The sequence below is a fragment of the Sinocyclocheilus grahami genome, unplaced genomic scaffold (genome assembly GCF_001515645.1).
Source record: "Sinocyclocheilus grahami isolate Dianchi unplaced genomic scaffold, SAMN03320097.WGS_v1.1 scaffold744.1, whole genome shotgun sequence".
Lineage (NCBI taxonomy): Eukaryota > Metazoa > Chordata > Actinopteri > Cypriniformes > Cyprinidae > Sinocyclocheilus > Sinocyclocheilus grahami.
The window spans coordinates 257,458-277,537 of NW_015505923.1; the positions used below are offsets into that span (position 1 = coordinate 257,458).

The following is a 20,080-nucleotide window of genomic DNA, read 5'->3' on the forward strand; positions in this document are numbered from 1 at the left end:
ATAATGGTTTGATAATGATTTACATTCGTTCTGCTCTGTTTCATGAAAGAGATCATTTTTGTGGCAGAATGATCACAGGCATACTGGAACCGTTACTTCATTTAGAGGCATCCTTGAGTAAGTCAATCACATCCTCAAGGTTCATTTGTAGTGACAAAACATTGTTCGTTTTCTAGGTCATCACCCTTAAACCTCCTATGATCAGCTGCACTTTCACCTGCACTGTGTTCCACAGGTTCGAAATTACTTTTCAGTCACTTGTGCAAAAGCGTGCTACTGGTGAACAAGTCTTTGTTTATTCTCCCCACCAATGTTCATCAGTTGTGGCAAAAGCATTTTTGTTCCTCTAACGAGCTGAAATGTTGTGTGCAGTCCAAGTTTTTAATGTGTTACTACTGTGTGAATGACAGCAGGTCCGCTGCACAGAGAAATCCCCAGACAAAAGTCGCTTGCACTCTGCGTTAAGATGGCTGACTGATTCCTATACTCACTGAATGTACTGTAGAACTGTTTTTAAAACTCATAGGATAAATCTAGTCACCTTTTGTTATTGGTCTTTAATTTGTCTAAGGTATTTTTTTTTGTATACAAAAGTTTACATTTTTATGTATATTTTTCTCATGTAAAAATTGTGTAATATGTGTATAAAATTGTATGTAATATCTGTATATAGAGTTACAAATTTTGATCTTGTTTTTGGATGTAAGAATTAAAATTGTGTGAATTTGTTGGATTGTTACAGTTGTTTGGATTGGTTCGACTGTTACACATTCATTTGCCTTACGGACAAACCGGCTTTGAGCAGCAGGTGCTTCCTGAAAAGGGTGATGATGGCAGTGAACACTGAGTTGTACATTAGTTTGAATTGAACTTTAGCACAGATTTATAGTCCTATAAACCCATAGGCTGCATAAGCATAAAAATTTAAAACATCGCTCTCTTCCTAAATCTAACGAATCTACATGAGCATGTTAGCATGGTGCTAAAATAATGATACAATAAGCAAGAAAACTGATATTTGAAAAAAAGCCCTCTATGCCAAGACTAGCCACAGCATAGAATAGAAACAGTAGAAATAAAACTTGTACAGGTACAGAACAAAATAAAACACCATCTAAAGAATTACCAATGTGTTAAAGGGCAAAAAAAGTGCAAAGTGATTTTAATATTACAGTCTTTTTTCAAACTCTTAAGAGCAACTCCTATAAGGACAATTAATAGTGATTGAATTATTGCACAAATTACAGCTCTAAAAAAACGTGATATACTCAGACCCCTTGAGATCAAAATGTGTAGATTTTAGTTCATATCTCTGAGCTTTGAGGCATTTATAGGCTAAGCTGACCAAAAAAAAACTTTTTTTTTAAATGTACAGTCTTTCTCTTACAGGAATTGAGGAAAACTTAAATTATCAAATTATTCCATGGGGTCCTTAAACAAATCCAGTCCACATTCTACACTTATGTACAGACAGCTAGTAACTGGGATTGTAAATGGCTTATTCACAATCCCGCCATAATAAAACAGCAGAAAATACATAATACAGACACCCACAGAAGAAAGAGTCTTCATGCAGAGGCACTAAGAGTCAGTCAGTGTTGAGACGAAAACCTGTGAGGCAGTAAACACACATCAGACACTCACCAACTCGCACGTATTGGGCAGTGCAGGCAGGGTGCTGTAAATACCTCTTTAATCGCTGAACCACCCCCGTCACCATTGAGTCAGTGATCCCGGGACATGTCTCTTCAGCCAGGAGCATGGCCTGCTTCAGCTCCTCTAACACCGCCGGCTTATAAACACCTTGCTTCTGCTTCAGCTGACAGAAGAACAAACACATCCATCCTGTTACTGAGACTTTGAATACATACAGCATTGTTAGTTCAGTATGCACTGACATTCATTTGCCTGATCATTTGTGAACTGCGAAGTTAAACTCAAGATAAACATCAGTAAATACATCATACATAAGTTGGAAGGTTCATCTGGATTAAATTCTTACCTCTGCAAACAATGGTAAAATAATAGAGGACTTGGACTCTTTGCTCTTGGGCGGAGGATTCTTTGCACTGTCTGGAACCTAAACAATGAGAGAGGCAGACGAGCAAATCTGATGTATACAGTACATGTCTGAATATCACAGAATATCTGCTCAAATGCAGTATAAACTTTTCTTAGCACTTTTTTTTCTTCTTTTTTGCTCGATTTTTAATCAGGTGGTGTTTTGGTGAGTTTTAGTGCATGTATGAAGTCAGTTCCACTCAAAGTCACAAGGTGTCCTATCAGAGGAACCACAGTTGTAGACAAATTTAAAAAGGATAGTTCAACCAGAAATGAAAATTCTGTCATTAATTACTCACCCTCATGTCGTTCCAAACCCATAAGACCTTCGCTCATTTTCGGAACACAAATTAAGATATTATTTATAAAATCCGAGAGCTTTCTGATTTTGACCCTCCATAGACATTCACGAGAGTACTCAAGTTACTCTTGTGAATGCACGTCGAAGACTGGCACGGAAGAGTTGTTGTTGAATAAAGTTATTTTTGTTTTCTTTGCACACAAAAAGTATTCTCGTAGCTTCAAAACATTACGGTTGAACCACTGATGTCACATGGACTATTTTAACGATGTCCTCCTTACTACCTTTCTTGGCCTTGAACGTTTCAGTTGCATTGCTGTCTATGCAGGGTCAGAAAGCTCTCAGATTTAATCAAAAATATCTTAATTTCTGTTCTGAAGATGAACAAAGGTCTTACGGGTTTGGAACAACATGAGGGTGAGTAATTAATGACAGAATTTTCATTTTTGGGTGAACTATCCCTTGATCCACGGAGCTTGTTCCCAGTGGCTGCTTGGACTCCACCAGGACAGTTCCTTGCCCCTGAACCTCAGTGTGATATTCATGGACAGGATCTCAAAGCACAGCCGGGAGTGAAGGGTGTCCAGTTTGCAACCAAGTGGGAAGCAGGGAGGATGAGGGTCAGCACCTCCAATAGTCTGAGGCTGTGGTTCCCAGTTGGAAAAAGGTGTATTTTCCACATGGGGTAGGGAGTGACTTGCTCCCGAGGGCAGGTCAGATCATGAGATTTACAGGCGGATCAGTTCAGGGGCGACAGTAATGCAGTTGTTGTACAAGACCAGTGCGGGAGCTAAGCGCAAAGGTGAAGCTCTTGATTTACCAGTCAATCGATGTTCTGAACCTTAACTATGCTCATGACATTTGGGTAATGACCAAAAGAATGAGATCGCAGGTATCGCATCCCGGAGACATTAATTGTAGAGCTGCTTCTCTCCATAAACCAGTTGATGTGGTAGGATGTCTCTCAGACACCTCCCAATGAAGGTGTTCCAGGCATGTCCAATTGAGAATAGAGCCTGGGGAGACCTCCATGCTGGAAGGATTGGAAATGCCATGGGATCCCCCAGGAGGAGCTGTGGAAGGAAAAGGATATATTGGGGGCCCTACTTAGCCTGCTGCCACTGTGATCTGGTCCTGGATAAGCAGCAAGAGAATAGATGGAAGGATGAGCCACTAACATCTAAAAAAACACTTATTTTTTGTTTATCTTTCCAAACCCAATGAGCATCTTTTTCTTGATAACTGTACTTAAGGCTGTCTTACAAACAAATGATCTGCTTTGATATTTTTTGACAATGGCATATGTCACCTCTTTGTGTAATTCTTCTTTTTTTACGACTTCATTCCGTTTCACTGTGGGCTTATGTCCTATGACAGTGCCAAAGATCCAGTCATCAGTCACAGACTCTCCAGATGCTTCACCGTCATCTCTGAAGACATGTACACACAATATTTTCTCAGTGAATAATTAATTATATTATTAATATAACTAAATGTGCCAATGTTTTGTTTACGATTCTTACAATTCGGAATCAGAGCTGGACTCATCGCGGGCCTGTTTTTCTTTCCATCTCTTGTACTTGTCGATAAGATCCATCAGGAATGATGGCTTCTTGGCATATCGAATGATAAATTTGTGTTTCAAAAGCTCTTTAGCTGTTGGCCTCTGGCAGAGATAATACAGACATTGTCTTTTGATCATATATGACTATATACATCAGGGGTGGGCAGCTCTGGCCCCCAAGAGCCATTCGAGGGTCAAAGCCATCCACCTCTGCTATACATGCAGAAATCCAAATACTATTCCGCAGAGTTACTCAAATCCAGCTTGGCAGGCCACTGCTCTGAAGAGTTTAGCTACAACCCTAATCAAAGACACCTGAGCAAAGATAATCAAGATCTTTTGAGTTATTACAACATTACAGGTAGGTGGGTTTGTTTAGGACAGGGGTCTCCAAACTTGGTCTTGGAGGGCCGGTGTCCTGCAGAGTTTAGCTCTAACCCTAATTAAACACACCTGAACCAGCTAATCAAGGTCTTACTAGGCATGCTAGAAACGTCCAGGCAGGTGTGTTGAAGCAAGTTGGAGCTAAACTCTGCAGGACAACGACCCTCCAAGACCGAGTTTGGAGACCCCTGGTTTAGGGTTTGACCTACAGGGCTGGATTTGAGAAACCCTGCTTTATCAGAGGTGTCCAGTTCTGCACCACCTTCCAGCAAAATTTAGCTCCAGCCCTAATTCAACACACCTGTAACCTGTAAATCCCTATAAACATGCAGGCAGCACTTACAAAGTTGGGGTCTTTATTGAGACAGGCATCTACGAATTCTTTGAGAGCTTTGTTGTGGTTTCCCTCCAGTGTGGGTGAGTTTTCCTTAGGGATGAGAAATAACACCTTCATGGGGTGAAGATCAGAGTGGGGCGGCTCTCCTTTTGCTAGCTCGATTGCTGTTATGCCCAATGACCAGATATCTGCCTGCAAAACACACACACACTTGAGTGACCTATTATACGTGTGCTAAAATGTGCGATGTGCAACACAAATGTTGTTGCTCTTGTTGAGAACTGATGATATACAACAGACTCTGGATAGTAACTTTAAATGGAGCTTGGTGTTTTCTAAAGATCAATAGGCCTATCAAAGGCATACAAAGTATGGAAAAAAGTGGCTAAATAAGACATAGCCAACACTGCTCCTGGAGAGCTACCCTCTTGCAGAGTTTAGCTTCAGCCCCAACTAATCAAGGTGTTCAGGATTACTAGAAAATAACAGTCAGATGTGTTGGAGCAGGACTGGAACTGAAGTCTGCATGAAGGTAGAAGAGCAGGGTTGGCTAGCTACTAACCCATGCCAGGCTATGTTTAAAACTTTGTTACGTACATTACACAGTGAATGGATCTGACCTTTGAGTCATACTCTGACTGTTTAATGACCTCTGGTGCCATCCAGAATGGAGTGCCCACAAACGTGTTCCTCTTGATCTGTGTGTCTGTGAGCTGCCCGGCCACACCAAAATCAGCTAGCTTCACATCACCCTGCTCTGACAACAGGACGTTAGCAGCTAGAGAAACACACAAACACAAATCACATCATGATTTGAGCTTTCAGAACAGAAGTGCCATCTTGAAATGCTGGAGATCGTTTATGGATTTCAATGGCAGAAAACTGTAGGTAATACGTCACAGGTACCTTTAATATCTCTGTGAATTTTCTTTTTAGAGTGCAGGTAATCCAGACCTTTCAGGATCTCTCTGATGATGGTGGCGATATGGGACTCATCAAGAGGTCCAGGTCCCAGCTGTAGATCAAAGAACAAACCAGTTAGAGGAACTTAACAAACGTGTGGGGCTCTAAACCTCTGGAAAAACACAAGTATAATTATATACTACATGACTATAACCAAACTAATTCCTCACATCAACTCATGTCATGGGGCTCCAGGACAGGTTTGAGAAGAAGTGGCCTAAATGATTTGTAGTCCTCCTAGAGCTCTAGGGGTGCTCGTTCTCGCTCCTGCAGACTTAAAAGGATTAGTTCACCCAAAAATGAAGATTACCCCATGATTTACTCACCCTCAAGCCATCCTAGGTGTATATGACTTTCTATTTCATGAATACAATCAGAGTTATGTTAAAAAATGTCTTTGCTCTTCCAAGCTTTATAATGGCAGTGGGTATTGGTCCACATTTTGAAGCAAAATAAAGCGCATCCATCCATCATAAACAGTACTCCACATGGCTTTGGGGGGGTTAATAAAGGCCTTCTGAAGCGAATCGATGCGTTTGTGTAAGAAAAATATTTAATATCCACATTTAAAACTCTATAAATGGCAATCTCTAGCTTCCGCTAACTGTTGTACGCGCATTCACGAGAGAGTTGCGTACCAATGAATGACATAGAATGGAGGCGTAGCATTAGCTCCAGTGAGAATATGCTAGTCATGCGAGAAACAAGTTTTGTTTACAGCAAAGGAAAACCAGTCTCCTCTTGGCTTATATCGAAATCCTCAGGCATTTTCCTTTACAAACCCTCGTTTTGTACTTCTAATTCGTAACCGGTGTTTTGTTTTGCTCTCTCCTTCATAACTTCTGTGTTTATCACCGCATTTGCCTACATCATCCGCTGGACGCCACTCCAAGCTAGAGATTACGGTTTATAAAATTTGTAAATATGAATATTTTTCTTATACAAAAAAGCAAACATTGCTTCACTTCAGGAGGCTTTTATTAACCCCCGGAGCCATATGGAGTACTATGATGGATGGATGCTTTTTATTTTTCTTCAAAATCTGGACCACTTCTCACTGCCATTATAAAGCTGGGAAGAACCAGGACATTTTTTAAGTATTCTTCTGAAAGAAGAAAGTCATATACACCTAGGATGGCTTGAGGGTGAGTAAATTATGGGGTAATTTTCATTTTTGGGTGAACTTTCGCTATAAGTTCAGACTCCTCACACCTGTTTGAAGTTATCAAGTGTTTCTGGAGATCTTAAATAGCTGATTCATGAGTATTTGATTAGGGTTATAGCTAAACTTAGCAGGAAGGTAGATCTACAGGGAACGGTTTAAACATCCATGCCCTAGAGATTTGCAACTTTAAAGTCTACAACCAAAATGTATCATAATTAACATATATAATATTGCTTAACAGCAACTTATGCATTTTTTTTTTTGTGAATATTGTTTTAAATTATACACTTTTAACTTGTCATTGACTTTTCCATTATAATACCAGGTTGTCATAAATATAGACTGTACTAGTCAATAAAGTTACGAAAATTAAAATTCTCACCAAATCCAGAGCAGAACCCCCTCCTAAATATAATTCATGAGTATTTGATTAGGGTTATAGCTAAACTTAGCAGGAAGGTAGATCTACAGGAAACGGTTTAAACATCCATGCCCTAGAGATTTGCAACTTTAAAGTCTACAACCAAAATGTATCATAATTAACATATATAATATTGCTTAACAGCAACTTATGCATTTTTTTTTTGTGAATATTGTTTTAAATTATACACTTTTAACTTGTCATTGACTTTTCCATTATAATACCAGGTTGTCATAAATATAGACTGTACTAGTCAATAAAGTTACGAAAATTAAAATTCTCACCAAATCCAGAGCAGAACCCCCTCCTAAATATTCCATGATGATCCACAGTTTTGTGTCCTGCAAGAGACGTTGAGTTATATAATTACAGTTATTACATGTCACTATTGTCTTGTTGTCTAACAAGTAGCAGTCATTTTAAAATCTCTAAAAACATGTACCAAACTTATAGAGCTAAATGACCAATTTTCTGGGAATGTCACTCATCCACCATCCAGATGTTCCCATTAGCTGTAAAGCAGGGGTTGCCAACCCTGCTCCTGGAGGACTGCCTTCCTGCAAACTTCCCTGCTCCAACACACCTGCCTGTTATTTTCAAGTGATCTTGAACACCTTGATTAGCTGCTTCAGGTGTTTGACTAGGATTGGAGTTGAGCTCTACAAGATGCTAGCCCTTCAGGAGCAGGGTATCAGATCACAAAAAGGCATTCAGGAGCAGTGGGACCACAAATATATGGGAAACTCTCACAATCCTAGCCAGTCCTCTGTGGGAGCTCTCCAGTAATTTTATGGTGACATTTGCCTATATAGAGCAATTCTAATTCCCAAAAGGCCTATTCACACTAAGGTATTTACACTTACTCTTGAGTGAAGCAGAATTCAACTTACTGTGTATTTACTGATTGAATATCTGTCTAATGAAAAGACTCATGCAAAAGTCCTCCAAGACACACTCCAGACTCAAACCACCTCAGGAGCAATTAGGCCAAGTATAAGTACATCTCAATGTTCAAGCTACATGTATATACTTTACTTCTCCCAAAGAAAACATATCAGCATACAAAAGTTTGGATCTCTGCTATCCCCAAATAGCATACAGCTTACAGCTTAAATTCAGTTTAAGTCATCATAAGCTGCCTGACACACATTAAACTGCTTCAGGGAAGAAGTACATGGGCCTCACCTTCAGATAAGAGCCATAGTATTTAGTGATGAAGGGGCTGTCGCACTGGCTGAGGACTGTGATCTCCTGTTGGATGTCTTCCACTTCATCTTCAGCCTCCTCCAGGTCAATAATCTTTATAGCGACCTTCTGTTGCGTGTGATGGTCAATGCCTTTAAAGACCTCTCCAAACGATCCCTTCCCAATCCTCTCTAGCTTGGTGAGCAGCTTCTCCGGGTCAACTTTTAAATTCTATAAAAGTAAGAAAAACTAATGAGAAGTACTCTAGTTAGTTGTAGATTGAAAACGTTTAAAAATCTGGAATTTTAAATGCTAGAAAACTTTTCAAGGAAAATAGTACATTATAAATTGTGAGTCCATACAAAAAAACTAGAGCTTAGGAACTCAAATATTCTAAAACAAACACTATGGATCACATACAGTTGGTGTAGATATGGCAACAATGCCAGTCAACTGAGCGTGCTTCACTTCTCATCTACATAACACCCTATGCCCATTTCTGGCAATAAACCTGAAGAAAAATCTATGTCTGACATTTTCTGTGTTTTAATGGCTTCCTGAAGAACACCTGGCTTCCAGGTGTCTATTAGATACTGTATTATGAAATGCGCTAGACCAATTATGCAAAGGTTTTAATATGAGAGAGGAATTCAAACACTGCTACAGTTACCAGATGTTCATCTTAACAATCCAAATAAATCACAATGCCATCCAAATGAGACATGCAATTATTGTTCGTAGAATGTGGCAGGTGCATCCTGCATTCCCAAAGGCATTATTTTATACTGGAATACCTTAATTTTAGTTTCAAACATTATTGAGGCACAAATGATCCAACATTTCAGAAATTTGGCAGCATCTAGCCTTATATAGTCTTAAAACGGCTTGCATATTCTTGCTAATTGAGGCAGCGGTTGCTAAGTAAATGTTTTGACAATAACAACAATGTACTTTAGCACAAAAGCAATGACAAGGACATTATGACTCTTTAAATGTTAAAGGGGTCATATGATGCGATTTCAATTTTTCATTTCTCTTTGAAGTGTTACAAGCTCTTGGTGCATAAAGAAGATCTGTAACGTTGCAAAGACTAAAGTCTCAAATCCAAAGAGATATTCTTTATAAAAGTTAAGAGTCAACCACGCCTACCTAAAACGGCTCGTTCTAACACGCCCCCACATATCTACATCACGATGTGGGAAGATTTGCATAACGCTGCCCAAATGTTCACACAAAGAAAGAAGCCGCAACTTTTATTCTCGCTGTAGTGTTGTTGCCGCCGCCATGTCGTGAAGGCGCTGTGTGTTTCATTGTGAAAGCGAAACGACTTTGTTTGGTCTTCCAAAAGAGGACGATATCCGCTTCGTCATGCCTAGAGCTGATCCGTGCTGGTCGCTGAGGAAATACATCAACTTTGCGCTGTGGATCACCAGATCGGCTTTTACCGTGGATGAAGCGGAGTCCAGCCCGGGGTCGTCACATGTGGTTGCCGCAAGCCTGCCGGACGCTCCTTCATCGAATCCGCCGGCCACGCCATTCTCAAGCCCGCCCACCTCTGCTCACTCAAGGCCGCATGTGTGACGCTGTTTCGTTGTGAAAGCTAAACTACTTTGTTTGGTCTTCCAAAAGAAGACTCGACTACAAATCAGTGGTTAAGTTGTATTTACAACACTGTTCCAGAACAGTTTAACCCAAATATTCAGATGTGCAATCACAACGCACTGGATAGTTGGCCAATCAGAGCACACCTCGCTTTTCAGACCGATGAGCTTTGTAAAAATCGACGCGTTTCAGAAAGGCGGGGGGCATAGAGGAGAAACAATAATGTACAGTATGTGGAAAATAATGTGTTTTTTTGAACCTTAAACCGCATAAACACATTTCATTACACCAAATACACAAAATAATGTTCTTTTTAGCAGCATAATATGACCCCTTTAAAGACGTTTATGCTGAATCAGAAGAGATACACAGCTAATCTAATCTCTCACACGTCATTTACAATAACCACAGTCACGGCCTTTCCACTAACAGTGGCACTTTGGTCATCAGACAATATGTGACCTTATGAAAAAAGAAAGAAACACTCTTGGGTGGAACTGAAATTATACTAAAATTACCATCTTTTACTGTGGCAAATACAATGGAAGTAATTTACTTATAGAATGTTTCTGCTGGTAAAGCAATTTTTCAATGGCATTATTTTTTATTTTTTTTTTACAAATATCAACTTCACACATTAAAAAATTCCCCATTTGTCTGGCATCAGAACCATGCTGTAAACAAATAACAATAAGCAGAAAACTCTCATTCACACTCAAACACACAGTACCTTTGATCCTTCAGTGTCCATGACTATGGCTGCTGCTTCCTGAATATGCTGTTCACACTCATGTGTTAGTCAGGGCTCTTTATCATGTGGGTGTAACGGGGCGGTGACACGGCCGCTCTCTACCACAAGTAATGGGGTCAAAGAGCAGAATGCCGCTTCTAATGATTAGGAATACAGGCTAAATACAAATAATTCCACAAAACTGAACAAAACCCATGTGATGAAAAGTGATTTCTGTCATGAGTATAACTGTAATCACATTTATTAAAGGGGGGGGAAAAAATGAAAATTCTGCCATTATTTACTTACCCTCATGTTGTTCCAAGCATGTAATACCTTCGTTCTTTAATGAAACACAAAATTTATATATACAGTGGGTACGGAAAGTATTCAGACCCCCTTACATTTTTCACTCTTTGTTAAATTGCAGCCATTTGCTAAAATCATTTAAGTTATTTTTTTCCCTCAATGTACACACAGCACCCAATATTGACAGAAAAACACAGAATTGTTGACATTTTTGCCTGACAGTAACCACAGTGATAAAGTGATCATCTGTCCTCTGTGAAGCTTGTGAAATGTTGGGTATACCGGTCAAGCAGGATATGGTTGATAAAAGTCAATAGGTAAATTTGGGCCACAATGCCACGGTTACATTAACACTCCCATTTATTTGTGGATAAATGCCCTGGCATTGCCCAATAGGACACAGACTGAGAGAACCATCCAGGTACTGACCAGGTTCAGCCCTGCCTCCCTGCACTCAGTTACCAGAGAGCTGTATGGCTGCTAGACCACTTTCACAAGTATTTCCCCCATTTATTTTCTCCTTACAGATTTTAATATTTTGCTCAATGAATGTTCTAAGTCATAAACCAAACCAACCAGTTCTTAGATGAATCACAAACTCATTTATAAACTTTGAAAGCATTTTTGAATATTGCAAATATTCAATATTTGAATACAAATTTACATAAAACTGTTGACTTGTCATTGTCCTTGAAAGAATAAGTATAAACAGTTTATTACTAACATAATCAGATATATACAAAAATATAAGTGGATTTAAATAGCAGGGAAACCAACTCAATTACATCATTCACATGCGTAGGAGATTGCTGCTGAACTGTTTCAACAAACAATATATTTCCATTTGCCGAATTCATGACAAAAACCTGACAGATTTGCTGGTGGATTTCTCTTCAGAATTATTGGTAGTCTATTCATTGATCGTGCATTCAGTCCTGACCCTAAGCTGTTTGTGAAAGAGGTTTTCTCTGTTTTGGAGTGATGATTATTTTTACTGTAAATCATACCCTATTTATTGCACCAAAATTTGTTAATACTTTACTATATTTAAAGGTGGATAGTTTTATCAGTTGTTTATTGCAACAATACATAACTACAATAACTTTGTTTAGTGCTCTTATGAAAGTTTATAGCATGATTTGTGAAAATTTAACTATACTGAATGACATGGCATAGACTTCTTCATGGCTAGTTTTTGCGTATTTCATTTAATTCTGTAACCTACTTGTTCTACAGATCTGTGTGTACTAGTGTTCAATGCTACTGTTTTTGACAGCGTTGATAATGTTTATGACAGATAATATCATGATAACTTTTGCGTTTCCCTTACCGAATGCCATATCCTGTCGGCAAAAACCATAAACTGTATAAATGAACTTTTTTGATTGCTTCCAGTTTAAGTGCCGGCGATCGCAGTGTTGCCAGATATTGATACTACAACAAACTAAAAACTAAAAATAAATAAAAATAAACCGAATTTCCAATCTTTTGCAAATAAGATAAGATAAAGATATCGCTGACTCTAAACTACAACTTCCTACTTTATCAACTTTCTAAAGTGTTAAATTAAGTGGAAAAGGTAAGTCCAAAAACGCTTATAATAGCCGGATCTGGAGGCTGCGCCCACGCCTTCACTCACAACTCTCTCAAGCCTTGCTCACTCCGCCAGCGTCTTGCAGCGAACATTTTCATAACAGGGATGCTAAACATTCTGGCAAACTGTCTAAACTGAATTATTTACGTCGTGCAGGCATTCAAATGAAATTTCAAATGAAAAATTTACCGAGGTCCGGACCTCGGTGGCCTCATAGCTGGTTACGGGCCTGCCTGTCTGTCATTATAAAGCAGCCCTAAACACCTCGATTAGCTGGTTCAGGTGTGTTTGATTGGGGTTGGAGCTGAACTCTGCAGGATGGTAGTTCTCCAGAAGCATGACTGGAGACCCCTGCTGTATATCACTACTTAACAATAGCTCATCTCGTGGTAGGTCTGTATTAAAAGAAGAAATATTCATATATTTCTAATTACTGATGTCCTAATGTATCAGTACTTAGTATGTACTGACTGGACGGTCCTCTGGAAAATTTAGTTCAAATGAGCTATTTAGTCAAGATGTCCATTTCTCTGTCAGCCCACAGAGCTAATTCAGCATTGGGTTTATGTTTGGCAAATTGGACACCCATTTTGGTCGTAACTTGTTATCCATCTTGGATTTTTTTTTTTTCACTGAGCTTGTTGCAATGCATTATGCATGCTAAGGTTACTTAAACTCAAAAGGCTAAAAACCATTGTTTCATAGCAGTGTATTGTTTATTAGCTTAAAAAAAAATCACATAAGATGCAACGGATCACACACAAAAACACTAACCAGAGTCCATCTGCATCCTTAACCATATCTAAAGATATCATGTCAGAAGGTTTTTACATTTTTCTTGCTACATCTGATTCACTCAGTGGGGTCTTAGCCAACGGTCACAATAAATTTAACAACGATGGATGAAAATATCATCAATATGTCTGTTTACAGTCTTTTAATAATAAATATGGCACTAAAGCGTAGATATTAGCATAATCCATCCAATCTTCACAAATCTCATATCTTGGTTTGTTTGACCTCCTGCTCATTTTTCTGGTCTTTATCTTTTCCCTCCATTTGTAGTGTCTCCCACTCAGTCTCTTCTGGCTCGAGCCCTTGCTCTTTCCTGATCTGGGCCTCAATCTCCGCTGGGTCTATGTAGGTATAGAAATAAGCCATGATGGAGAAGATGATGCTCACAGCCACTAGCAGTGACGCAAACAGTACATACTCTGCCCACAGCACAGAGTCATGAAAGGAATGTTTCACAAAAATGACCATTCTGTCATTTATTTTGTTCCCAGCCTGTATGAGAATATTCCTACAGCCTGGCTGAATATGTGTAGTGTGTGTGTGTGTTAGGACATGAGCTCATATGCAGCACCTGTTTGGGAAGCTTTCCTAGCTCTGCCACAATCAGCACAATGATGTTTCCCACAGCATTGGTGCACAACCAGCCGGCCTGCAGCACTGACTTCATGTTCTTTGGAGCCTAAAGACATGGAAATACAGCTGTTGAGAGGGAAGTGTTCGGAGCGTATTGTTCGGAGAATTATCTTTGCAGTCTGCAGGATATCAAATGTCAAATTAAATATTCCAGTGAAGAATACACTATTTATACCACACAATATTTGCTAGGACTAGGTTTAGTGACATTGTCAACAATATTCAATTTAAAAAATGTGTTCCATCTGTGATTTTAAACAAGTTGTGGCTTTTGACTTTTGGCTCTTCAGGATGATATACAGCTTTACTTTTTTTTGTTTTGTAAATCTAATAATGAAAATTTGGCCCAAATAACAAAAAAAAGTTTAAAACTTCTCTCTGGTGATGTACTGTATATGCCAGTCATCCAATCATCTCGTAAGCTCAAAACTCACCCTTTTCTTGCAATTGATTGGAAATGTATGTTCAAATCTGCCTCCAGCCATTTTAAAAGAAAAAAACCTATTAAAACATGGACTGTTTGATCTGAATCGTGTTTTAAATCATGTATCTAGTTATTTAGGCATTATGTGTTATGTTTAGCTATGTTTGAACCCATTGATTTTACCCCTTGGCTTTTTTTGTTGTCTGCAATCTATATTCTGTATTCAATTATTGTTTAAATTAAAACAAAAAAAACTTGCCAATCAAAAACCTAGTCTCACCCTACATTTATTTCTTTTTCGATAATCCGTATCACTTAGATCTAATTCATATTATGTGGCATCTAGACCATGTATTTTAGTACAGTGAGAACGCTGTATTAACCAATCCTGTTGTTGTACCTGTGAGTATGAGAACTGCAGGCCGGTGACTGAGAACATGACCTCTCCTGAAGTAATGAGGAAGCACTGAGGAATCTGCAGAGCCATGTGGGCTTCATGTCCTCAACTTCTGTTACACACAAAACCACACATGCACATATAAACCAGAAGACACAATATCAGGACTATATAAAAACTCCTACTAAAGTACACACATCAGAGGAGAACACAGTGATGGGGATGATAAAGGTGTATGAGGCACCGAATCCAAACTTCCGGGAAAACTCACACCACTGTTCACCATGTCGGAGCACGAAATCCCGCCTTAGGAGAGAAACCAACAGCAATCAGACACCATTAAGACACTTTAAGACACAAGGATTTATTCAAGTCAAATTGAAGTGGCATTCAAAACTAATTTTAATCCCATAATGTGACATATATTTTTTAAACTGACAAGTCAAAAAAAAATAATAATGTAGGATGGCACTTGACTGGATTATGAAAAAAGGACCAAAAATATGGCAGCATTTAGGTTTTGTATTTTCAGAGCTGCATGCACCAACCAAGCAACTGAAGTGAAATGAAGTGAAGTGACATGTGGCCAAGTATGGTGACCCATACGGGTCAAAACAGTCTACTACTTCTAAATTACTTCTAAATTCTAAATCTAAAAGTTTTTTTGATGTAAAAATTTTGATAAAAACAAAGGCAGTTCATGACCCCTTTAAAAGTGTACTTATGGGAAGATCCCACAGATGTACACTGCCAGAGGTTCTGGGGTGGGCTCTTTTGACTTGGGCCAATAAAAGCCCCAATATACTTCAAGTGAAATCAAAGATGACATTATTTCGAACAAAATCTTTTGTTTTGGTGTTTTGAAACAGCCTGCCAGTGCAAATCTTCTGTAAAACCTTGCGCTGGCTATTAAATGCCTTCAAGCTGCCATTGATAAATTTTGATTATGTAATAGACGAGTGTGCTCTGGGGCTCCGTCTTCTTTGACACTGAAATCATTCCAGGTTCATTTGTTCACTCAGTCATTCAAGGTCAGGTGTGAGAAAAGACATTAAACACACTGGACTGCCAAACATCTCCACATCTTTATGATCAGATGCTTTCTTACCTCCTCTTTTCTCACTGCTGTAATTTTTTGTGTATTTGTTGTTAATCGGTGCTCAAAGTAGTCTTTGAGCATGCAAAATTTCCTCAGTTGTGAAATGATGTCACGCTCTGATGTGTCTTTTTAAAAAACATAAATTCAACATCTAACAAATAAAAATAAATCCAAAATGTAAAAATATGCAGTCTTCTCCACTTTCCTCAAATTCTGCAAACATGCAGCTTTAAAGTTTGTGGGGGTTTTTAAACTAAAATCTTATTCTAGTCACATGTCTTCCCGTGATTACAAATTTGCGGGTCAAAAATCACCAAACATTGGAACATGGCGAAATGCAAAACATAAGCTTGCTTTTCTGGTCTCCAGTGCCGACTTTTGCATGAGCAACCACCATTTTTCTTGAGTTAATAAATTCGTTTTTGACCATGTTTGCTTAGTGGACACTCACCAGATACATGATGGTTGGGTCGGAGGGGATGATCAGAGTCTGGCGCCTCCCCTTGATTAAACTGAACGCTTTAGTGATCACAGAATTCGTGTTCTGATGTGATGTCCTGATGGTCAAGCGTCGTTTAATCATCAGACATCAGAAGATGTTCATTGGGTGAGATGGTCACATTCAGTGTTCTGCTGTACATGTTCACCACCTTTAGCTGGCTCTCAGAGGATGATGGGAAATTTGGCAATGTTTTCTGAGGAGGAAAATGACATGTTGATGAACATCTGCTCTATTCAGTGACATGAATGTGACTCACACATTTCACACTCACATCGATCTCAATCTGGACCAAAGCTGCAGAAACAAACGCCATGGCAGCAAACAGCATGCCAACCGCCATTCTAAGTCATACCTGAAATTGAAGCCACACTTTTGGATGAGAGGGAAAATTAACCGATCCACAATAGGCACCAGAGTCAGGATCAGGATTGGGTTCACAGTCTGACAGAGAAGAGATTTCAGTCCAACTATATACAGGTACAGGTTTATTTCACGCTACAGTATGTACACTACTGTCAAAAGTCTGGGATCAGTAAGATTTTATTTTTAAGAAAAAAAAATTAATCCATTTATTCAGCAAAGATTTATCTACATTTTATCAAAAGTGACAGTAAACATTTATAATCTTACAAATGATTTTTTTTTAAATAAATGCTGTTCTTTTGAATGAAAAAATGGATCATGGTTTCCACAAAAATATAAAAACATTGATAGTGATAAGAAATCTGTTTTGAACACCAAATCAGTATATTAGAATGATTTCTGAAGGATCATGTGACACTGAAGACTGGATGCTGAAAACTCAGCTTTGATCACAGAAATAAATTACGTTTTAAAATATATTCACATAGAAAACAATTGTCTTAAATTGAAATGATACTTCACAATATTACTGGTTTTACTGCATTTTGACCAAATAAATGCAGCCATGGTGCACATACTGTATAAGAGACTTCCAAAACATTAGAAAAATTAAAATCTTACCAATCTCAAACTTTTAGTGTAGGAATGCAGGAGCACACAATGTTTTCCAGTGTATTGGCATTATAATACTAGACCATTATAATCAAGTGCAAGATGAATAACTCACCTAATAAACACTCTGATAACAATACTAAATTTGTCAACTGAGCTAGTAGCTAACATAACAGCAGTAAACTCACCTGCATCTGGTCTGGTTGCAGGATGAATGCTCCCTATAGAAAAGAGGAAATTACATCGAATTAAAAAAAAAGACACATTTTAAATTTTAATTATATTTTATAAATCTCTGTGTATTGAGCCTAGTTCTGTTAGATTTGACATGTGACTATAGACGGTTCATCAGATCATGTTAGATTAATAACACAAACACATAGCAAGTCGCTGCTGATTAACTCTTTCATTTAGAGCAATTAGCTGAAATCAAGATACTTACAAAGCCTCTGTTCATGGAAGTGGCTGGGTGAGTCCAGCGAGAGCCCTGCACACAGTCAACACACACAAACCATTACAAAACACTAGTCCACCCAACAGACCGAAGTCCCTGTGAGAGGTGAGAAATAACAGATAATTACCTTCTGATCAATCAGGGTCCAAAACATGGGCAGAGGAATGTAGACGAACAACACCTTCAACACCATCTTTATCTGAGCAATAAGAAGTTCCTATAGAAGAGACAGAAAATAGAGGAACGAGTGTGTCAGTGTGTGCATGCCTCACTAACCATGTTTTAGGGACAAATTTGTTCCCAGAAGTGAGCTAGTTACAAAGACTTTTTGGGACTTCTTGGGATATCCCCATTTGTAAAATTAATATAAAAATAAAGTAAAAATACTTTTTTTTCTTCTTTTTTTTTGTACAATGTAGAAATTTTTCTGTGTGTGGGCCATAGTATTTTTTTAACTAGCTATACAGTGGGGCAAAAAAGTATTTAGTCAGCCACCAATTGTGCAAGTTCTGCATTTCCGTCACACGCTTGAGGTATTCTGCCAATCACAACACGCTGGATAGCTGGCCAATCAGAGCACACCTCGCTTTTCAGACCGATGAGCTTTGTAAAAATCAACGCGTTTCAGAAGTGTTGAATATATTGTGTGATACATATAAGAATGTTATTTTTATATAATTATGGTGTATATTTTCTTTAATTGTTTTTTTGTATATTTTTACAGTTTCACCGTTGAATCATAAACTTCAGAAACGACTTGATGTCTCAAGCGAGGTTTTTTGAGTCACTGTTTAACTTACTGGATAGTTAGATGCCAGAGAAGTCTAATAAGGCCAGTACAGTGAAAAGACAATGATACAACGGACGGAGAAGGATGCTCAAGGATTGTGTAGAATCAAGATTTAGACATTCAAGTGACTCTATCACATCAATCTGATTTTCCTGCATACGATCAAGCCTCACATAAGCATGGCAGAAGGTCAGATAGACTCGGCAGATCTTAAAGGCACAGGGGAAGATGTGCATTCCGTCAGCACACGTTCCTCTAAAAGATTCTGTGCCACGAACTTTAAATATTTCACATACTTTTACACATAAAAATCCAGCATTTAGTTGATCCTGATAAGAGCTCGTCATCACAGTTGTAAACACGACGGCTTTCTTCTTTCGTGAGGGAGTTTGGCGTCACGGCATCTTTGTTTCCAGGCGGAACGTTACAGAACGTGATAAACACATCTCGCGGAAATCCTGTATAATTTAACCAATCCGATGACGACTTCGAAACTCCTGAAGTGTTTCCACTTTTGTGTGCCATATGCATTAGACCTTTAGCCAACGTTCCGTAGGCGTGACGTCTAAAGGCTGATACTACATTGGCCCAGTCCATCCAGTGTTCCCTCTTTGGATACCAGTGCCCAGAGCAATGAGGATCAAACCCAGCATGGAAAGAGCACTGAAAGAGAAACACACTTTATAGATTCAGTTCTATCAGGGCTGTTTAGTGTAGTTTCATTAAAACTGTACAAAAAGATTTCAATTACGACAACTCCCGAAATAGATTTGAACAGCATTTTATTGATACGAAAGGAAGATTAGTCTTGGCGGAGTAGATCTGCTATGATTCTGCTGCTGGTATGAGCAAATATTTTTACTGAGATTTAAAGAACACATCCTACTGCTGCGGCATGGCAAAGTAGGAAGAACTGTAACAGATCTAGACAGGTGGTGCTGGGGAGGAAGAGGGATAAATAAAACTCTAATGGTGCACAGTACTGACATGGATTAGGAAATAAAAAAGGTTGCATAGATAGAATAGATAGTGTTGCCACTCAGCTTCTCAGAAGAGTTTCATCACTGAACTGTGCGTGCATTTACTTTAACATGAATAAAAAACAATTTATTGTTTTGTTAAAAAGCGATTTCTTTGTGAAAATTCTGAAATATATATATTTTTTTCTCCTGAAACCTTACTGGTGTGTCACAATATTTGGGTCTAAAAAGTATATTTAAAAAAATGTTTACACTTATTTTGCAAGTAGCACAGCACCACAAAAGCATGATAGATGGAAGTCGCAAGGTCATCATCCCAAAGCAGAAAATACCGGACATACAGCACCAACACAGCTAGACAAAGAGAGCAATCGTGGCTTTATTTATTAATCAATTTTTTCAAATGAGTAAGGTC

At 38.6% G+C, this 20,080-nt stretch overlaps 1 protein-coding gene and 1 pseudogene across 1 annotated transcript; both read right to left on the reverse strand.

Annotated features, from left to right (window-relative positions):
- Positions 1–1,379: 1,379 nt before the first annotated feature.
- Positions 1,380–10,750, reverse strand: LOC107560805 (serine/threonine-protein kinase 24-like). The gene is made up of 11 exons (XM_016245070.1): positions 10,714–10,750; positions 8,382–8,612; positions 7,481–7,537; positions 5,554–5,662; positions 5,268–5,425; positions 4,654–4,839; positions 3,886–4,028; positions 3,672–3,792; positions 2,003–2,080; positions 1,689–1,819; positions 1,380–1,611 (listed from the first exon to the last, which is right to left on the reverse strand). Exons 1-11 carry the CDS (start codon positions 10,732–10,734, stop codon positions 1,593–1,595), a joined length of 1,254 nt encoding a protein of 417 aa, XP_016100556.1. The 5' UTR covers positions 10,735–10,750; the 3' UTR covers positions 1,380–1,592.
- A 2,736-nt stretch (positions 10,751–13,486) lies between these two features.
- The window catches only part of LOC107560800 (solute carrier family 15 member 1-like), a 9,938-nt pseudogene continuing 3,344 nt past the window's right edge, over positions 13,487–20,080 (reverse strand).

Bases quoted from the DNA above. Each gene is read 5' to 3' on its own strand.
- LOC107560805 (XM_016245070.1), bottom strand. From the start codon at position 10,734: ATGGACACTGAAGGATCAAAG. The intron at 7,538-8,381 runs GTGAGGCCCATG...CGTCTCTTGCAG, and splicing joins ACTATGGCTCTTATCTGAAG to GACACAAAACTGTGGATCAT. The intron at 5,426-5,553 runs GTACCTGTGACG...GTGTTTCTCTAG, and splicing joins AATTCACAGAGATATTAAAG to CTGCTAACGTCCTGTTGTCA.